This window comes from Anomaloglossus baeobatrachus, chromosome 1 (genome assembly GCF_048569485.1).
Source record: "Anomaloglossus baeobatrachus isolate aAnoBae1 chromosome 1, aAnoBae1.hap1, whole genome shotgun sequence".
Classification (NCBI taxonomy): domain Eukaryota; kingdom Metazoa; phylum Chordata; class Amphibia; order Anura; family Aromobatidae; genus Anomaloglossus; species Anomaloglossus baeobatrachus.
Genome location: NC_134353.1, coordinates 421,831,043 through 421,852,623, shown reverse-complemented (window position 1 = coordinate 421,852,623; position 21,581 = coordinate 421,831,043). Strand labels below are relative to the sequence as shown.

The 21,581-nt window shown below is 45.6% G+C and overlaps 1 protein-coding gene across 1 annotated transcript in view; it reads right to left on the bottom strand.

Moving 5' to 3' along the window:
- PTPRS (protein tyrosine phosphatase receptor type S) overlaps positions 1 to 21,581 on the bottom strand; it is a 684,599-nt gene that overhangs the window by 128,020 nt on the left and 534,998 nt on the right. Inside the window, exon 23 of the mRNA XM_075352599.1 lies at positions 15,880 to 15,977. Coding sequence (XP_075208714.1) covers positions 15,880 to 15,977 — 98 coding nt within the window. The remainder of the gene's footprint in view (positions 1 to 15,879; positions 15,978 to 21,581) is intronic.

Genomic DNA, 21,581 nt, shown 5'->3' with positions numbered 1-21,581 from the left:
GCGATGACGTCATCCCTGTGTGCATCGCTCTCCACACACATCAGTGGGCAGGCAGACAGGAGGACATTGCAATGCTGCTGGTGTGAGGAGAGGTGAGCATAAATGTTTATTATTTTGTGTGCCACAGGATACAGGCCATATACCAAGATGGGGGTGTATAGCAGGATGGGGGTATATAGCAGGATGGGGGTATATAGCAGGATGAGGGTATTTATCAGGATGGGGGTATATAGCAGGATGGGGGTATATTGCAGGATAGCAGGATATGGGTATTTATCAGGATGGGGGTATATAGCAAGATGGGAGTATATAGCAGGATGGGGGTATTTATCAGGATGGGTGTATTTATCAGGATGGGGGCTATACCAGGATGAGGGACATATATACAAGGATGGGGATCATATACAAGGCAGGAGGATCATTACCAGGATGGGGTACCTTAGTAGAGAATTTGGGGACATTACCCCCATAACAGTGTCAGCAGCAGATCCTCGCCCCATAACAGTGTGTCATGACCCCATTTTTGCTTAAAATTTTATTTTCCTATTTTCCTCCTCTAAAACCAGGGTGCGTCTTATGGTCCGGTGTGTCTTATAGTCCGAAAAATACGGTATATAGAGTCATTACAAACAGCGTGATCTATTTCAAGTGTTTATTTCTGTTAATGTTGAGGATTATGGCTTACAGCCAATGAAAACCCAAAAGTCATTATCTCAGAAAGTTAGAATATTATATAACACCAACTGAAAAAATGATTTTAAACTCAGAAACGTTTTCCTACTGTACTGTCTGTACAGTAAATGCACTTAATGGTCGGGGCTCCTTTTGCATGAATTACTGCATCAATGCGGTGTGGCATGGAGGAAATCAGCCTGTGACACTGCTGAGGTGTTATGGAAGCCCAGGTTGCTTTGATAGCAGCCTTCAGCTCATCTGCAATGTTGGGTCTGTTGTCGCTCATCTTCCTCTTGACAATACCCCATAGAATCTCTATGGGGTTTAGGTCAGGCGAGTTTGCTGGCCAATCAAGCACAGTGATACTTTGGTTATTAAACCAGGTATTGGTACATTTGGCAGTGTGGACAGGTGCCAAGTACTGCTGGAAAATAAAATTTCCATCTCCAAAAAGCTTGTCGGCAGAGGGAAGCATGAAGTGCTCTAAAATTTCCTGGTAGATGGCTTCTCTAACTTTGGTCTTGATAAAACACAGTGGACCTACACCAGCAGATGACATGGCTCCCCAAACTATCACTGATTGTGGAAAATGCACACTAGACCTCAAGTAGCTTGGATTGTGGCCTCTTCACTCTTCCTCCAGACTCTGGGACTTGATTTCCAAATGAAATACAAAATTTACTTTTATCTGAAAACAACACTTTGGACCACTGAGCAACAGTCCAGTTCTTTTTCTCCTTGGCTCAGGTAAGACGCTTCTGGCGTTGTCTATTGGCTATGAGTGGCTTGACATAAGGAATGCAACAGTTGTAGCCCATGTCCTGGATATGTATGTGTGTGGTGGCTCTTGAAGCTCTGGCTCCAGCAGCAGTCCCCTCCTTGTGATTCTCCCCCAAGGTTGCTTGTGCCCCTTTTTCAACCACACTTTTTCCTTCCACTCAACTTTCCATTTACATGCTTGAATACAGAACAGTCAACTTCTTTAGCAATGATTTTTGTGGCTTATCCTCCTTGTGAAGTGTGTCAATGACTGCCTTCTGACATCTGTCAAGTCAGCAGTCTTCCCCATGATTGTGTAGCCTACTGAACCAGACTAAGGGAGCATTTTAAATGCTTAGGAAGCCTTTGCAGGAGTTTTGTGGTAATTATTCTAATTTATTTAGATAATGACTTTTGGGTTTCTTAACAGAAATAAACACTTTAAATAGATCATTCTGTTTGTAGTGACTTTATATATTATATGCGTTTCCCTTTTTGTATTGAATTACTGAAATAAATTCACTTTTTGATGATATTTTAATTTATTGAGATGCACTTGTAAATGAAATTTTCCTGCCTCAAGACTAAAAAGCAATGGGTCCTTTTCCCACCATTTACTGAAGGATATTCCCTACAGAGCTACTCATATCCAGTAAATACAAATATTCACCCTTCCGTATCGGTTCACATCTGATGTACACAACCTATTCTATAAGGGATTAAAGAGAAGGAATAGATGTGAAAATAACATTAAAATGTAACTTTTATTGTAATATTGTTTAAAATTATTAATATTAAAATAGTCCTATTCCTGACCTAAAGTTATTGTAGGACAAAGAAAGGGTGAACGAGAGTCCCCAAGTGATGACAGTGTATTGTAAGTTAGAATTCTTGCCAAGGGAGTATAGACAGAGTGGGTGTACTATTTCCTTAGCTATCCCTTTATAGAGCTCAGTGTTTTCTTTATATCAATAAACTTGGCTCTTTGTTTTTGCACTTCTATGAAATAATTGGGAAAGACCAAGATTTTAGATCCATTCATGGTAAGGTCAGGATGATCTCTTGCTTGTTTAAGGATAATATCTATGTCCCAGTGCTGAAGTATTTCAGCTAAAACTGGTCGCGGTGGATGTCCTGGAGGGAATGGACGAGTAGGAACACTACAGTCATGGCCAAAAGTTTTGAGAATGACACCAAAATTATATTTTCACATGATCTGTTGCCCTCTGGTTTTTAATTGTGTTTGTCTGATGTTTACATCACATACAGAAATATAATTGTAATCATATTATGAGTACCAAAAGGTTATATTGACAGTTAGAATGAGTTAATGCAGCAAGTCAATATTTGCAGTGTTGACCCTTCTTCTTCAGGACCTCTGCAATTCTCCCTGGCATGCTCTCAATCAACTTCAGGATCAAATCCTGACTGATAGCTGTCCATTCTTGCATAAGCAATGCTTGCATTTTGCCAGAATTTGTTGGTTTTTGTTTGTCCACCCGTCTCTTGATGATTGCCCACAAGTTCTCAATGGAATTAAGATCTACGGAGTTTCCAGGCCATGGACCCAAAATCTCTATGTTTTGTTCCATGAGCCATTTAGTGATCACCTTTGCTTTATGGCAAGGTACTCCATCATGCTGGAAAAGGCATTGTTGGGCGCCAAACTGCTGTTGGACAGTTGGGAGAAGTTGCTCTTGGAGGACATTCTGGTACCATTCTTTATTCATGGCTGTGTTTTTAGGCAAGACTGTGAGTGAGCCGATTCCCTTGGCTGAGAAACAACCCCACACATGAATCATTTCAGGATGCTTAACAGTTGGCATGAGACAAGACTGATGGTAGCGCTCACCTCTTCTTCTCCTAATAAGCTGTTTTCCAGATGTCCCAAACAATCGAAAAGGGGATTCATCTGAGAAAATGACTTTACCCCAGTCCTCAGCAGTCCACTCCCTGTACCTTTTGCAGAATATCAGTCGGTCCATGATGTTTTTTCTGGAGAGAAGTGGCTTCTTTGCTGCCCTCCTTGAAACCAGGCCTTGCTCAAGCAGTCTCCGCCTCATAGTGTGTGTAGAAGCACTCACACCAGCCTGCTGCCATTGTTGAGCTAGCTCGGCACTGCTGGTAGTCCGATCCTGCAGCTGAAACAGTTTTAAGATACGATCCTGGCGTTTGCTGGTCCTTCTTGGGCGCCCTGGAGCCTTTTTGGCAACAATGGAAGCTCTCTACTTGAAGTTCTTTATGATGCGATAGATTGTTGACTGAGGTGAAATCTTTGTAGCTGCGATACTCTTCCCTGTTAGGCCATTTTTGCGCAGAGCAATGATGGCTGCACGTGTTTCTTTAGAGATAACCATGGTTACCTGAAGAGAAACAATGATACCAAGCACCAGCCTCCTCTTAAAGTGTCCAGTGGTGTAATTCTTACTTAATCATGACTGATTGATCGCCAGCCCTGTCCTCATCAACACCCACACCTGTGTTAATGGAACAATCACTAAAACAATGTTAGCTGCTCCTTTTAAGGCAGGAATGCAATGATGTTGAAATGTGTTTTAGGGGTTAAAGTTAATTTGTTTAGCCAATATTGACTTTGCAAGTAATTGCTGTTAAGCTGATCACTCTTTATGACATTCTGGAGTATATGCAAATTGCCATTAGAAAAACTGAAGCAGTAGACTTTGTAAAAATTAATATTTGTAGCATTCTCAAAACTTTTGGCCATGACTGTATGTGCACATTGCACAGCATACAGGGGAGTTAGAATTCCAGGGCCAATCTTTGATTTCAGCCAGTTTTGAAATAATTCAGTAAAGGCAGAGTTTTCAGCTTTCTCAGGTACCCAAATAAGCCAAAAGTCATTATGTCTTGGCCTGTTTTCCACATCATGCGTTTTGACCAGAAGTGCTGAAATTGTCTGTGCCGACTGTCTACTCTCCTTGTTTTCGCCGGCCAGTTGATCCTTCGTGGTGCTGGCTCTGTCCACCATAGCACTTGTTCTGTCCTTCACCTTTAGTAGATTATGGCGAATTTTCATCATATACTCGCCAAGGCTCCCCAACTGCAGAGTCAGCGTGGATAAAGAGGATTTATATTGCGCAACTGCCAGGAAAACGTCTCTTAGAGTGGGTTCCTCTAGAATCTGCTGATCCAATTGCTACGTATTATTCTATGCATCAGGAAATACAACAATATCAGCATATGTGCGATCCCTTGCTCCCTTAGCAGCATCATCCTCTTACCCCTTCCCATCCTCTCCAGACTTGTCTGCGCTGTCTTCAACTGGCGATAATAACACCGCAGCACCTGGCGATAATAACACCGCAGCACCACAGCCTCCATCATATGCAGAACCTCTTGTTTCTGCACGAGCAAACCAGTCCAGTCTGGCAGCTACCTCCTTTATCCTGGACTCACCAACCCCTCCCGTCTCTAGTAACTCGGCCATGGTGCTATCTTGCCATCCTGAATCTCCCGCGGTCTTTTTCTTACTTTTTCAGGTCATGTTAAGCCAGGTGAACATACCTTCAGGTGCAGTGTTGTATTGGGTGTTTAAGGTACTGTTTTAGAAGACAGTCTACAGGTTCTATATCAGGGAATTGACTAGATGCTAGGGAGGAGCTCCTGTGTCAGCGTTCTCCTAATATGCAGTGCTAGACCTCACCCCCGTGTATCCGTTTTTACCATCAGTGTACAGTCCGTGTGTCCATTTTTACCATAAGTGTACGGTCAGTGAATCATCAGTGTATAGTTTGCGTGTAATCAATATATAGACTTTAAACTCGTTTTTACCATCAATGTGTCATCAGGGTATGCTCCGTGTGTGTGTCCATTTTTACCATCAGTGTTCGGTCCGTGTGTCCGTACTTACCATCAGTGTCTCATCAGCGCATGGGCCATGTGTCTATTTTTACCATTAGTGTATCATCAGTGTCCGGTCCGAGTGTCCGTTTTTACCATCAGTGTGTCACCAGTGTTCCGTCCATGCATCCAATTGCTGCGTATTATTCTATGCACCAGGAAATACAACAATATCAGCATATGTGCGATCCCTTGCTCCCTTAGCAGCATCATCCTCTTACCCCTTCCCATCCTCTCCAGACTTGTCTGCGCTGTCTTCAACTGGCGATAATAACACCGCAGCACCACAGCCTCCATCATATGCAGAACCTCTTGTTTCTGCACGAGCAAACCAGTCCAGTCTAGCAGCTACCTCCTTTATCCTTGTATCATCATTGTATCATCATTGTACGGTTTATGAGTCCATTTTTAACATCAGTGCCTCATCAGTGTTTGGTCCGTTCTTAGCATCAGTGTGTCGCCAATGTTCGGTCCATGTGTCCATTTTTACCATCAGTGTGTCATCAGTGTACGGTCCATGTGTCCATTTTACTATAATTGTGTCATCGGTATATGGTCCGTGTATCTGTTTTTACCATTGTGTCATCACTCTATGGGTACGTGTGTCCGGTTTTACCATCAGTGTGTCATCAGTTTATGGTCTGTGTGTCTGTTTTACAATTAGTGTGTCCTTAGCGTATGGTCCATGTGTCTGTTTTTACCATCAGTGTTCGGTCTGTGTGTCTGTTTTTACCATCAGAGTATCATCAGTGTATGGTCCGTGGGTCCATTTTTACTATCATTGTGTCATCAATGTATGGTCTGTGTGTCCATTTTACCATCATTGTGTCATCGGTGTACGGTCCATGTATCTGTTTTTAACATTGTGTGTGACGCCCTGGACTAGCCAGGGAGTCACAGACATACCAACACACACACCCCCACCCTAGGCAGTTACAGCAGCCAAACACAAAACCCTTGTTGCCTCCTTCCAGAGTCTGATGTCCACACCAGGTGGGGAGGAGCCAGGCGGTTGGCCCCACCCACCGAGGAGTTCACAGGCCTGGAGGCGGGAAAAGTGACAGTTTAGTCTTGGAGGTGAAAGTGAGAGGAGTGAACACTTGGGTGTCTGGGTTGGAGCCCAGACACTAACAGCAAGGTTGGCAGACGGTGGTGGCCGTTTGCAGGAGTTAGTGGAACTCCGCTGAGCCATTAGGACCGGGGTCGGGCGTCGGCCCGCCGGTACCGGACCGGGGAACGGAGTGAAGCTAAGCCCACAGGCAGGGCCATCGGACCCCGACCAGGCTTGGAGCCGCCGTCAATAGTCAAATCCGAATGTGACAGGAACCCCAGGGGTTTCTCAACTACTAAAGTCCCGATTGAAGGCAACCATCCACCCAGGGAGGATATACAGCCACCGCCACAGGCTAGAGATCCAAGGGCCAGCACCTGCGGGCAACACGGGCTCCTACGGCACCTATACGCCGGGGAGTGGACTACCGGTGGGCAACCACAGGAGTCAGAACATTCTAAAAGGTGCAGGGAAAGACAGCCACCATCAGCCGTCCGGGGAGAGCACAACAAAAACACTGCAGCTGACTGCGGGACCCGTCCATCCAGCCGTTTTGGTTTACCAGAGACTCTGTCAGTAATTGTCTGAGTGAGTACACCAGTGCCGTCAGGCACCGCACCGCGCTGTCCCTGCAACCCTACACCCCAGCCATCCAGCCTCCCCGTCACCACCATCGGGCCCCGGGATCACCAACCCCTGCCCACGGAGGGGACAACATCTCAGCTGCACCCTACCATCTCTCCCGGGATCCCCGTTAACACAACAGTGGTGCCATTATCACCACGACCCGTGGGTGGCGTCACGAACAATCTTCCTAACCAAACCACCCCCTTTTCACTCACGGGTGAGGAGCGCTGCTCGAGTCCCCGGGTCCAGTCCACCGCTCGAGCCACCGAGCAGCAGCAGCAGAAACCCCGGACCCGAGCGTGGCGAGCGCGTCCCCTCCGCCCGCGACATGTGTCATCAGTGTATGGTCAGTGTGTCTGTTTTACCATAAGTGTGTCCTTAGTGTATGGTCCATATGTCTGTTTTTACCATCAGTTATCATAAGTGTACAGTCCGTGTGTCTGTTTTTACCATCAGTTATCATCAGTGTACGGTCTGTGTATCTGTTTTTACCATTGTGTCATCAGTTTATGGTCAGTGTGTCTGTTTTACCATCAGTCTGTCCTTAGCGTATGGTACATGTGTCTGTTTTTACCATCAGTTATCATCAGTGGACAGTCTGTGTGTCTGTTTTTACCATAAGTGTGTTATCAGTGTATGGTCCATGGGTTCATTTTTACTATCATTGTGTCATCAATGTATGATCTGTGTGTCCATTTTACCATAATTGTGTCATCGGTATATGGTCCGTGTATCTGTTTTTATCATTGTGTCATCAGTGTACGGTCCGTGAGTCTGTTTTTACCATCAGTGTGTCATCAGTGTACAGTCCGTGTGCCTGTTTTTACCTCATTGTGTCATCAGTGTATGGGCTGTGTGCCTGTTTTTACCATCAGTGTGTCATCAGTGTACGTCCCGTGTGTCTGTTTTTACCATCAGTGTGTCATCAGTGTATAGTCTGTGTGTCTGTGTTTATCATCAGTTGTCATCAGTGTACAGTATGTGTGCCTGTTTTTACCATCAGTGCGTCATCAGTGTACAGTGCGTGTGTCTGTTTTTACCATCATTGCGTCATCAGTGTACAGTCCGTGTGCCTGTTTTTACCATCACTGTGTCATCAGTGTACAGTTTGTGTGTCTGTTTTACCATCAGTGTGTCAACAGTGTACAGTCCATGTGCCTGTTTTTACCATCATTGTGTCATCAGTGTACGGTCCGTGTGTCTGCTTTTACCATCAGTGTGTCATCAGTGTACAGTATGTGTCTGTTTTTATCATCAGTTGTTATCAGTGTACAGTGTGTGTGCCTGTCTTTACCATCAGTGTGTCATCAGTGTACGGTCCGTGTGTCTGTTTTTATCATCAGCTATCATCAGTGTACGGTCCGTGTGTCTGTTTTTATCATTAGTTGTCATCAGTGTACGGTCTGTAAGTGTGTCATCAGTGTATGGCCCTTGTGTCTGTTTTTACCATCAGTGTGTCATCAGTGTATGGCCCTTGTGTCTGTTTTTACCATCAGTGTGTCATCAGTGTATAGTCTGTGTCTGTTTTTACCATCAGTGTGTCATCAGTGTACAGTCCGTGTGTCTATTTACCATCAGTGTGTCATCAGTGTACGGTCCGTGTGTCTGTTTTTACCATCAGTGTGTCATCAGTGTATGGTCCATGCGTCCGTTTTTACCATCAGTGTGTCATCAGTGTACAGTCCATGTGTCTGTTTTTACCATCAGTGTGTCATCAGTGTACGGTCTTGTCAGTGTGTTATCAGTGTATGGCCCTTGTGTCTGTTTTTACTATCAGTGTGCTATCAGTGTATGGTCCGTGTGTCTGTTTTTACCATCATTGTGTCATCAGTGTACGGTCCGTGTGTCTGTTTTTACCATCATTGTGTCCTCAGTGTATGGTCCGTGTGTCTGTTTATACCATCAGTGTGTCATCAGTGTATGGTCCGTGTGTCTGTTTTTACCATCAGTGTGTCATCAGTGTATAATCCGTATGTCTGTTTTTACCATCAGTGTGTCATCAGTGTACGGTCCGTGTGTCTGTTTTTACCATCAGTGTGTCATCAGTGTATAATCCGTATGTCTGTTTTTATCATCAGTGTGTCATCAGTGTACAGTCCGTGTGTCTGTTTTCCATCAGTGTGTCATCAGTGTATGGTCCGTGTGTCTGTTTTCCATCAGTGTGTCATCAGTGTGCAGTCCGTGTGTCTGTTTTTACCATCAGTGTGTCATCAGTGTATGGCCCATGTATCCATTTTTACCATCAATGTGTCATCAGTGTACAGTCCGTGTGTCTGTTTTTACCATCAGTGTGTCATCAGTGTACAGTCCGTGTGTCTATTTTTACCATCAGTGTGTCATCATTGTACGGTCTTGTCAGGGTGTCATCAGTGTATGGCACTTGTGTCTGTTTTTACCATCAGTGTATCATCAGTGTATGGCCCATGTATCCGTTTTTACCATCATTGTGTCATCAGTGCGTGTACAGTGGACAGTGTACAGTCCGTGTGTCTGCTTTTACCATCAGTGTGTCATCAGTGTACGGTCCGTGTGTCTGTTTTTACCATCAGTGTGTCATCAGTGTATAATCCTTGTGTCTGTTTTTACCATCAGTGTGTCATCAGTGTACAGTCTGTGTGTCTGTTTTTACCGTCAGTGTGTCATCAGTGTACGGTCTTGTCAGTGTGTCATCAGTGTATGGCACTTGTGTCTGTTTTTACCATCAGTGTGTCATCAGTGTACACAGTGTGTGTGTGTGTTTTTATCATCAGTTGTCATCAGTGTACGGGCTGTCAGTGTGTCATCAGTGTATGGCCCTTGTGTCTGTTTTTACCATCAGTTGTCATCACTGTACAGTCCGTGTGTCTGTTTTTACCATCAGCGTGTCATCAGTGTACGGTCCGTGTGTCTGTTTTTACCATCAGTGTGTCATCAGTGTACAGTCCGTGTGTCTCTTTTTACCATCAGTGTGTCATCAGTGTATAATCCTTGTGTCTGTTTTTACCATCAGTGTGTCATCAGTGTACAGTCTGTGTGTCTGTTTTTACCGTCAGTGTGTCATCAGTGTATGGCCCATGTATCCGTTTTTACCATCATTGTGTCATCAGTGCGTGTACAGTGGACAGTGTACAGTCCGTGGGTCTGTTTTTACCATCAGTGTGTCATCAGTGTACGGTCCGTGTGTCTGTTTTTACCATCAGTGTGTTATCAGTGTACAGTCTGTGTGTCTGTTTTTACCATCAGTGTGTCATCAGTGTACAGTCTCTGTGTCTGTTTTTACCGTCAGTGTGTCATCAGTGTACAGTCTCTGTGTCTGTTTTTACCGTCAGTGTGTCATCAGTGTACGGTCTTGTCAGTGTGTCATCAGTGTATGGCCTTTGTGTCTATTTTACCATCAGTGTGTCATCAGTGTACAGTCCGTGTGTCTGTATTTACCATCAGTATGTCATCAGTGTACAGTCCGTGTGTCTGTTTTTACCATCAGTGTGTCATCAGTGTATAATTCGTGTGTCTGTTTTTACCATCAGTGTGTCATCAGTTTATGGCCCTTGTGTCTGTTTTTACCATCAGTTGTCATCACTGTACGGTCCGTGTGTCTGTTTTTACCATCAGCGTGTCATCAGTGTATGGTCCGTGTGTCTGTTTTTATCATCAGTTGTCATCAGTGTACGGTCTGTCAGTGTGTCATCAGTGTATGGCCCTTGTGTCTGTTTTTATCATCAGTTGTCATCAGTGTACGGTCTGTCAGTGTGTCATCAGTGTATGGCCCTTGTGTCTGTTTTTATCATCAGTTGTCATCAGTGTACGGTCTGTCAGTGTGTCATCAGTGTATGGCCCTTGTGTCTGTTTTTACCATCAGTTGTCATCAGTGTACGGTCTGTCAGTGTGTCATCAGTGTACAGTGTGTATCTGTTTTTACCATCATTGTGCCATCAGTGTATGGCCCGTGTGTCTGATTTTATCATCAGTGGTCATCAGTGTACGGTCTGTCAGTGTGTCATCAGTGTATGGCCCTTGTTTATGTTTTTGCCATAAGTGTGTTATCAGTGTACAGTCTGTGTCCGTTTTTATCATCAGTGTGTCAGTGTTTTTTTTATGGATGGATAAATAAATAAATTACAAAACTTCTGCCATGCTTTAGGTTAGAGTCCCATGATTGTATTTTCAGTCCAAGTGTGATCCAACAAAACAGTGAATCGCACTCGCACAAATGTTATTATTTGGGTCTATGCACATGTCCAACTTTTTCCTCTCATCGAAGTCTGTCCAAAGAAAAATCGCAGCACAGCCGAGTTGCCTTAGTAATTCAGATCGTATTCGGACATGCAAGTCAAAGAGTCCATGAAAAAAATCAGACCGTACTCAGATGATATCTGAATGCAGTCTGATTTTCATGGACTGACAGAATAGAGAAGTTGGAGAAATGTTGTTTTCATCTTCTCCACACCTGAGAAAATCGGATCATAGGGGCACTTTGCACACTACGACATCGCAAGCCGATGCTTGCGATGTCGAGCGCGTTAGTCCCCGCCCCCGTCGCAGCTGCGATATCATGGTGATAGCTGTCGTAGCGAACATTATCGCTACGGCAGCTTCACATGCACTCACCTGCCCTGCGACGTCGCTCTGGCCGGCGAACCGCCTCCTTATTAAGGGGGCGGGTCGTGCGGCGTCATAGCGACGTCACACGGCAGGCAGCCAATAGAAGCAAAGGGGCGAAGCTGAGCGGGACGTAAACATCCTGCCCACCTCTGTCCTTCCGCATAGCCGGCATGAGCCGCAGAACACAGGTAAGATGATGTTCCTCGCTCCTGCGGCTTCACACACAGCGATGTGTGCTGCCGCAGGAACGAGGAACAACATCGTAACATCGGTACTTCCGAAATTATGGAAATGACCGACGCTACACCGATGATACGATTTGGACGTTTTTCTGCTCCTTAATCGTATCAAAAAGGATTTACACACTACGATATCGCCTGCGACGCCGGATGTGCGTCACTTTCGATTTGACCCCACCGACATCGCAGCTGTGATGTCGTAGTGTGCAAAGTGCCCCTTACTCTAATCACACTCTGAGCAGTGTGATCATTGTGTGATTAACATAATCGGATTGTTTTTTCTGATGAGAGAAAATACAGTGTGACCGAAGTCTAAGGGGTGCTTCACACACAGCGAGCTCGCTGCCGAGATCGCTGCTGAGTCACGCTTTTTGTGACGCAGCAGTGACCTCATTAGCGATCTCGCTGTGTGTGACACTGAGCAGCGATCTGGCCCCTGCTGCGAGATCGCTGCTCGTTACACACAGCCCTGGTTCGTTTTCTTCAAAGCCGCTCTCCTGCTGTGACACACAGATCGCTGTGTGTGACAGCAAGAGAGCGACAAATGAAGCGAGCAGGGAGCAGGAGCCGGCGTCTGACAGCTGAGGTAAGCTGTATCCAAGATAAACATCGGGTAACCAAGGTGGTTACCCGATATTTACCTTAGTTACCAGCCTCTGCAGCTCTCACGCTGCCTGTGCTGCCGGCTCCGGCTCTCTGCACATGTAGCTGCTGTACACATCGGGTTAATTAACCCGATGTGTACAGCAGCTAGGAGAGCAAGGAGCCAGCGCTAAGCAGTGTGCGCGGCTCCCTGCTCTCTGCACATGTAGCTGCATTACACATCGGGTTAATTAACCCGATGTGTACTGTAGCTAGGAGAGCAAGGAGCCAGCGCTCAGTGTGCGCGGCTCCCTGCTCCCTGCTCACACAGCTAAGCGGTGTGCACTGGTAACTAATGTAAACATCGGGTAACCATACCCGATGTTTACCTTAGTTACCAGTCTCCGCAGCTTCCAGACGGCGGCTCCGTGCAAGCGCAGCGTCGCTTGCACGTCGCTGCTGGCTGGGGGCTGTTCACTGGTCGCTGGTGAGATCTGCCTGTTTGACAGCTCACCAGCGACCATGTAGCGATGCAGCAGCGATCCTGACCAGGTCAGATCGCTGGTCGGATCGCTGCTGCATCGCTAAGTGTGAAGGTACCTTAACAATGTTAAATACATACAGCACACAGATGACACATGGATGCCATCTATCTGCTGTACATCTTTTTCATAAAGCCATACACATTTATTGTCTTTTTCAATGAACAACTGGAATCTGACCTATGACCCTAGAGCAGAAGTGGCAGTCCTATTAGTCAGATTCCCATAAAACACAAGTTGATGACACACCCTAGTGATATGCCCTCACTTTCTAAAATAGAAATAACCCTTTAAACCCCCTTCACACATCCATGTCTTCGGTACGTGTGATGTCCATTTTCACACATACCAGAGACACCAGCACATGTAGGACCCTTTGAATCAATGGGTTTGCGCACATGTGCGTGTTTTCCCATGCACCGTGTGTCCGTGTGGTGCATACGTGTGTCCGTGTGCTCCACACGTAGACATGTCCTTTTTCTCCGGTAATATAGATGTCACACGGCCCGCACACTGATGTGCTCAGTGTGACATCAGTGTGATACGTACTTGAGAAAACACTGTGTCGGTGAAATAAAATGCTTTTCTATACTCACCTGTCTCCACTGCTGATGTCTCCAGCACTGCTGTCATTTGCTTCCGACCCCCGTTCATTAAGCTTATTGCATATTCACTGCACTTCGGCCTAGAAGCACCAGCAGAGCCGGAGACATCAGCACCATGGACAGATAAGTATAGAAGTTAATGCTGTCCATGTGCTATGCAGATGTCACATGGCTGTCACACAGATAGCACACGCTGAACACACACACGGACACACGCACACATACGTACCTACACCATGGACCGTACAGAACGTGTGAAAGAGACCTTAAAAGAAATTTTTAGCTTGGGTTCTTCATTCATAGTATCTGCTAAATTGATTCTGGAGCAATTTTCTCTTATTTACCTCCTTTGCAAAGGTATACCCCCTAATAATAAAGGTCCAAATATTCCTTCTAACAAACTGGACATGTACCGCATAACTTCACTGGTCATGTTTGCTTTTTCTCTTCTAATGCTAGTAAATTAAAAGGCGACCAAGAAAGTTCTGTAGTATACTCTCAGTTGGTTAAATTTGAATCTTTATTAAGGCCTGAAACACACTTCTGCATAAAAAACGTACGTGTCTCACGTTCCGTTTTTCGGATCTGTGTTTCGTTTTTTATGGGCGTTTCTCCAGTACGTGTGACATCCGTGTGATGGCGTATGCTTGCCGTGTGTGCGTGTGGAATGTCAGTGTATGCGTACGTGTAATGTCCGTGTGGTGTCCATATGTTTTGATCTGTGTGTGTTGTAAAATGTCGTTGCTACATACCCGCTGACAGCCGACACAGACAGAGACGAGCGATGAGAATGAACTTGGGTGAACCTCACCTGACTTCATTGTCATACCACGGCTCTGTATATGTGTGGCGTCCTGATTAGTGGACATCCATGATGGAATCACCGGTGACCGCTAATCCTCTGAGTAACTGAAGTTAGCGGCGACATTAGCGCTGCCGTCACTCAGGTTACCCGCGGCTAGCTGGAGTCACTCACCCGACACCGCTACTCACCTGTGACTTCTTTGCTGATCGCGCAGCTCACTTCAGTCACTTGGGCGACTCGCTGTCAAAGGTGAAGGATCCAGTGGTGGCCGCGAGTAACCTGACTGACGTCATCGGTGATCGCGCGGCTCACTTCAGTTGCTGCTTGGAGGTGATAGAGAGCGGTCATTGTGTGTGGCCGCTCCTGTCACCTTCATGTAGCAGAGCTGAGAGCGTCGTGGGACATCCATGGATTACTGCGGACCTGGATGGGTTTTTTGGTTTTATTAAATTGGTGATCGAGGGTGTTTGTTTGTTTTAATTATTCTAAATAAAGGATTTTTTGAATGTGTGTGTTTATTTCATTTTATTAACAGGTTAAGAGGTTATCTTGGGGAGACGGCTGCCATGTTTAACCTAGGAGTTAGTGGCAGCTATGGGCTGCTGCCAGTAACTCCTTATTACCCCAATTGCCACCGCACCAGGGCAATTCGGGAAGAGTCGGGTAGAGTCCCGGAACTGTCGCATCTAATGGATGCGGCTTTTCCGGGCGGTTGCTGACTGATATTGTTAGGGTGGTGGGCTCCCCATAATGTGGGGCTCACCATCCTGAGAATACCAGCCTTCAGCCGTGTGACTTTACCATGGCTGGTATCAAAATTGGGGGGGACTGCACGCCGTTGTTTTTAAATTATTTATTTTACGGCACAATATAGACACGCCCACCGGCTGCTATGATTGGTTGCAGTGAGACAGCTGTCACTCAGCGTGGGGGCGTGTCTGACTGCAACCAATCATAGGCGCCGGTGGGCGGGGGAAGCAGGCAATAGTAGATTGAATAATGAGCGGCCGGCATTTTCAAAATAGTTAAAACCGCCGTATCTTTTGCACAGCTGTTCTTCGCCGCGCTGGTGATGGGTAAGTATGACACAGGGGGAGATGCAGACCGACCGACAAAGGGATATTGACTGACAACCACATAAAAAAAGGGATAATGACTGACAACCACATATAAAATAGATTGACCGACATCGCTCACTAAAAAACGCACACGGACGGTATGTGTAGCACACGGACATGCTACGTGTGCCGTCCGTGCAGGCATGCACCCATTGACTTTAGCGGGTCCGTGCCTGCGTGATGACGGCGAAAAACTGACATGTCGAGCGTGTTGGAAAACGCACACACATACAAACGACACGGACACACGTTCCGTGTGTTTTTACGTGTGTGTGCCTGCTACCATAGGGTAGCATTGGTCTACGTGTCTTCATGCCGCCGGTACGTGCAAAAACGTACCAAACACGTACCTAAGTCTGTGGGGTAGCTTAAAGAAGAATGAGACCTCAGTGACTACATGAACCACATAAAGTTCCACAAACCTAACCTCTTACCTCATACTCCTGAGATAGTTTTAAATTGTCATTGGCCTTAAGGTGTTCCGTGTGTTCGGAAAGATCTGCAATAGGTATTGGGGGATGATTAAGCATGCCTAAAAGGAAAAAAATAAGCAATATGAACATTGTACTAAAGTAAACTGTTACATGAATAGAAAAATGAGAAACCTCATTCATTGAATGTGAGATCTGCAATGAAAGGACACAGGTTAGATCAGATCAGTAATTTTACCTAGAAACAAAAACGACATCTAAATTTGTCTTTGATAAACGATATACGGCTTATACTGTGCTTGAAAATTAGGGGCCACAAAATGAGGGAACTTCAAAAATCCAGAAATCAGATATTTAATACCGCAGCAAATAAAGAAGAAAAAGCATGACCTCTAGATTTATTTAATAATAGAGCATAAAGTGAAAATGAAATCTAAAAAATGAGCACAAAACAAAATTGAGGCTATTTAAAGACATAGTGAAACGCAAAATTGTGAGCCCCAGTGGGGACAGTGATGATGATGTGTGTAAAGCGCTGTTGAATATGATGGCGGTATATAAAGCAATGTGATGGATTTCTCAGCCACAACAGAAATCTTATACCAATCTGAGTGGTGTAAGGTTTCTGGTGACATCAATGCCGCAGCTTATTGTGAATTTGACGATCTGTGGCGTCATGCCCCAGCGCCACCCACTGTGACACAGCTGGGAAAAACTGGTGTGAAAATTATAAAATTTGCAACATTTTTGCACAATTCAGGGTTGCACAAAAAAAATTTGTCTTTCCAAATCAATTTACGCCAGAAATCTTGTGAAATTGCTTAGATAAATTGGGGCCTTCCACTTCCATATCTCAGGCAGTGAAAATTTTCAACAACAGACAACATTTTAGAAGGAGTACTGTAAAGGTAGTGTTAAAATAGAAGTCCATAAACGAAATCTGCCCACTAGTCCAAAGAAGTAAACTCAATCCAAAACCTAGAGCTCTATCAACTTCCACTGCCTCCTACTTATGACCAAGGCAGCTTAAATGCATCATCTTACTGGAGTTCTTGAAGTTGGAGGAAACATGTAATTAGGTCTAAATGCTCTAAACCACCACCAGCATCTTACTTTGCTTTTTATAGGCTTTAGTATCATGCATAAACAGTATGATATCACATGGGTTAAAAAAACAACTAATTTTATTAGTCTCCTGGGTAATGCCAATCAAGGAATAGTCCCACAGCCTGGGCCGATGTTTTTCTAACTTTTACAGTCAAGAAAGATGACTGTCTCTGCACAAAGGACATAACCCCTAGTTATTCTTATTACAGGAACTCAGAACCATAGGGGGATTTGCTGAGAACATAGAGGTATCCATTGTGACACCTTGGCCTGATGAGTCTGAACTTCAAAGTGTGGGCAGTTGGTCATTGTTGCTGGATTCCCTAGGTACTATGTTGAGGTGGGAGGTTGGAGACACAAAGTATTTGCTGCAATGGGTAAGAGGAGCTAAATTAAGCCTTGCAGGTGCACCCCATGCCATGTGCTGGGAAATATGTATGTGACATCTTTGGGGCAGCAGGGGGATAGAGTTTTCCTTCTGTTAGAGCATTAGTGCATGGTTTAAGCAATTATTCCCTGTACTAAAGGAGTGGTATCCTTGTGAGGAGTATGCCAGTTTTACAAGGCTCAACTCAGTGCTTACCTACACATACTTGCAAACAGTTTTTGCTTCCCTGTTTTGCTTTCCTATCTTTTATTTGGCGAAATGCTGTTCACTAATATGGCAGTCTTGTATAAGAAGCAGAGCACAGAGGTTCTCTTAACCTCGGTGAGTAGAAAGGAATAGAGACATCAGACAAATCCAAGGATCTGCTGATTGGTGACATGATGGAATCAGACACAGAGCAGTGTACTGTGACACCTGGACAAAGACAAAACTCAACTCAGAGAAGCCAAGCAATGGACCTTGTCCCGGAAAAACCTTCTGAGAGGTAATAACAGTGCCAGTTCTGAGGAGAGCATTGGACTTTTCTTTACAAATGGCCTTACAACAGCTGGGAGCAAGTGATGCCAATATGTTTCTGCAGCTTATCCTAAAGTACCAACAGGCTGCTGCAGAACACCACGCTGATAGAGAGGCTGCACGGGCTGAGAGAAACTCTGCAGAACGCTGGACTGAGAGTGAGGCTGCAGAATGCTGGGCTGAGAGTGAGGCTGCAGAATGCTGGACTGAGAGTGAGGCTGCAGAATGCTGGGCTGAGAGTGAGGCTGCAGAATGCTGGGCTGAGAGTGAGGCTGCAGAATGCTGGACTGAGAGTGAGGCTGCAGAATGCTGGGCTGAGAGAGATTTTCAGCTTCTCATGACCCAAGTACAAAGGGCTAACAATTCTCCACTATATCGTTCCCAGGATATTATCCTAAGGAACCACTCTTGGAAAACTTCCCTGTGTTGAAGAAAGGTGAAGACTTAGAACTTCGGCAGTTTGAAAAAATCTGCAGGCAATAGCCCGTGATCAGTGAGCACAGTATTCAACTCCAGGGTTAAAAGGTAAAGCCTTAGAAGTTTTTGCTGACCTGCCACCAGATAGATGAGGACTATGGTGCAATAAAAGAGTTCTTGGTCAGGGAGTACAACTTCACCCCAGAAGTGTACAGGAAAAAGTTCTTGCTTAACTGTTCAGAAAAACAGTAACATGCGCACGTTGCGTCCTGGCCAGTGCAGAAATAAATGCACCCTTTAGCAGACTTGATGCTGCGTGTTGACAAAAAAAATGCATCCAAAACGCATGTATTTTGGATGCATTTTGCATGTAATTTACATGCATTTTGGATGCATTTTTGTCAGTGCGGTCCCCCAGCTCTGCTACATGCTGACAGCAGACACAGACAGAGCCGGGCAATGAGAATGAACTCGGATGAACTGCACCCAACCTCATTGTCATACTGCGGCTCTGTCTCTGTGTGCTGTTTTGAACTCAGATGAACCTCCGAGGTCAGTGCTAAGACACAGGAGTCCGCAGCAGTGACGTCCGAGCTTCTCCTGATTTCACTGACATCGCGTGGCTGTCTCTCTGTGTCGCAGCCTGATTAGCGGTCACACATAAAGGACTCACCTGTGATCGCAAATCCCCTGAGTGACTGAAGTGAGCAGCGCGATCAGCGGTGCCGTCACTCAGGTGACCCGCGGCCACAGCTGCAGTCCTCCACCTGAGAGTGGTGACTGCGAGTAACCTCAGTGACAGCCCAGCTGATCGCGCGACTCACTTCAGTTGCTGCATGGAGCTAACAGGAGCAGCGGTGTTCTACTGCCGCTCCTGTCAGTTTCCAATGTAGTAGAGCTGAAAGCGTCGTGGGACCTTACGTGGATTACGTTGGACCTGGAGGTGTTTTAGAGGGGTTAATAAAGTGGTGAAAGAGGGTGTTTTTTTTGTCTTTCATTACAAATAAAGGATTTTTTGGATGTGTGTGTTTATTTTCTTTAACTTACAGGTTAATCATGGAAGGTATCTCAGGGAGACGCCTGCCATGATTAACCTAGGCCTTAGTGGCAGCTAAGGGCTGCTGCCATTAACTCCTTATTACCCCGTTTGGCACCGCACCAGGGCAATTCGGGATGAGCCGGGTAGAGTCCCGGGACTGTCGCATCTAATGGGCAATTCTGGGTGGCTGCTGGCTGATATTGTTAGGCTGTGGGGCTCCCCATATCGTGGAGCTCCCCATCCTGAGAATACCAGCCTTCAGCCGTGTGGCTTTACCCTGGCTGGTATTCAAATTGGGGGGGACCGCAGTCGTTTTTTTAATTATTTTTTTTTTTTACTGCTCGATATAGACACGCCCACTGGCAGCTATGATTGGTTGCAGTAAGACAGCTGTCACTCAGCGTGGGGGGTGTCTGACTGCAACCAATCACAGGCGCCGGTGGGCGGGGGAACCAGGGAATAGTAGATTGAATAATGAGCGGCCGGTATTTCAAAAGAGGAGAAGCCGCCAGAGCAGTGTGACAGCCGTGCAGCACAGTGCAGGTGATCATGGATTGGTGAGTATGAGGAAGGGGGGGAGAGGGAGAGACCGACATGGACAGAGAGAGAGAGAGACTGAAAGACCTGCGTTTGTTATGTTAAAAAAACATGCGGATCGCAACAGAAATGCAGTGCAAACGCACTGCTTACATTTTGGGAGCGTTTTTCTACAACTCATTGATTTCAATGGGTGTAGAACGCTGCCAAAACGCTCAAAAGAAGTGACATGCTGCTTTTCTAAACGCATAGATTTTGTCAAATTTTTGACAATCAAAACGCTGCATTTCAAAAAGCCATTGTGCGCACGGATTTTTTAATGATTCTCATAGACTTTGCTGTGCAACCAGAACGCATGCATTTTGACAATGTGACGCTGCTGCTCAAAACGCTGCAGAAACGCAAAAAAATAAGCAACGTGCACATGAGCCCTAATTCTGACCAGGGGTGCCTAATCTTTTGCACAAAACTATAGATAGAAAGTTATCCTGCAGATAAAAGATTTCACAACCCCCCTACATATTATAAACTTGCACCCATTAGTGCCTTTCATGTGGAGTTTATTCTCCAGCTGTTTACGCTCGTTTAACTGAATGAATGAATTAATGAATAAATGAATGGAAAAAACAATGTAAGGCTAGGTTCACACACTGCGTTTTTTTAACACTGCGTTTTTGTGCGTTTTTTGGTAGCAAAAAACGCACAAAAACGCACCCGCGTCAAAAAACGCGGCCAAAAATGCATGCATTTTTGCCGCGATTTGGTGCGTTTTTTGCTGCGTTTTTGCTTACTGCGTCTTTATGCGTTTTTTATCAGTGAACAAAAAAAAAGGTCTGATGTCATTTCCTTCTTCAATATGTTCTTCATTCTCCACTAGTGTATGCAGGAGAGCAGACAGCTGCAGAACTACAAGGCTCAGCATACTCCATCCAATAGTGTATGCAGGAGAGTAGACAGCTGCAGAACTACAAGGCTCAGCATACTCCATCCAATAGTGTATGCAGGAGAGCAGACAGCAGCTGCAGAACTACAAGGCTCAGCATGCTCCATCCAGGACTGTATGCTGGAGGGACAGTCAGGGGGAGCAGACCTACAAGGCTCAGCATCCTCCATCCAATAGTGTATGCAGGAGAGCAGACAGCAGCTGTCGAACTACAAGGCTCAGCATCCTCCATCCAATAGTGTATGCAGGAGAGCAGACAGCAGCTGTCGAACTACAAGGCTCAGAATTCTCCTTTCAGGACTGTATGCAGGATTTCTTTGCCCCCCCCAAACAAAAAAAAATGACGTGGGCTTCGCCATATTTTTGTATGCTAGACGGGTACAGCAGGCAGGTACAGGCTGCCCCCAACCCCCAGCTGCCTATTTGTATCCGGCTGGAAACCAAAAATATAGAGAAGCCCTTTTTTTTTATTTCATGAATTTCATGAAATAATTAAAAAAAAAAATGACGTGAGCTTCGCCTATTTTTTGTGGCCAGCCGGGTACAACTAGGCAGCTGGGGATTGGAATCCACAGTGCAGGGTGCCCATGCTTTCTGGGCACCCCCGCTGCGAATTGCAGTCTGCAGCCACCCCAGAAAATGGCACTTTCATAGAAGCGCCATCTTCTGGCGCTCTATCCAACTCTTCCAGCTGCCCTGATACCGGGTGGCTCACTGGGTAATAATGGAGTTAGGGCTAGCTGTATATTATCAGCTGG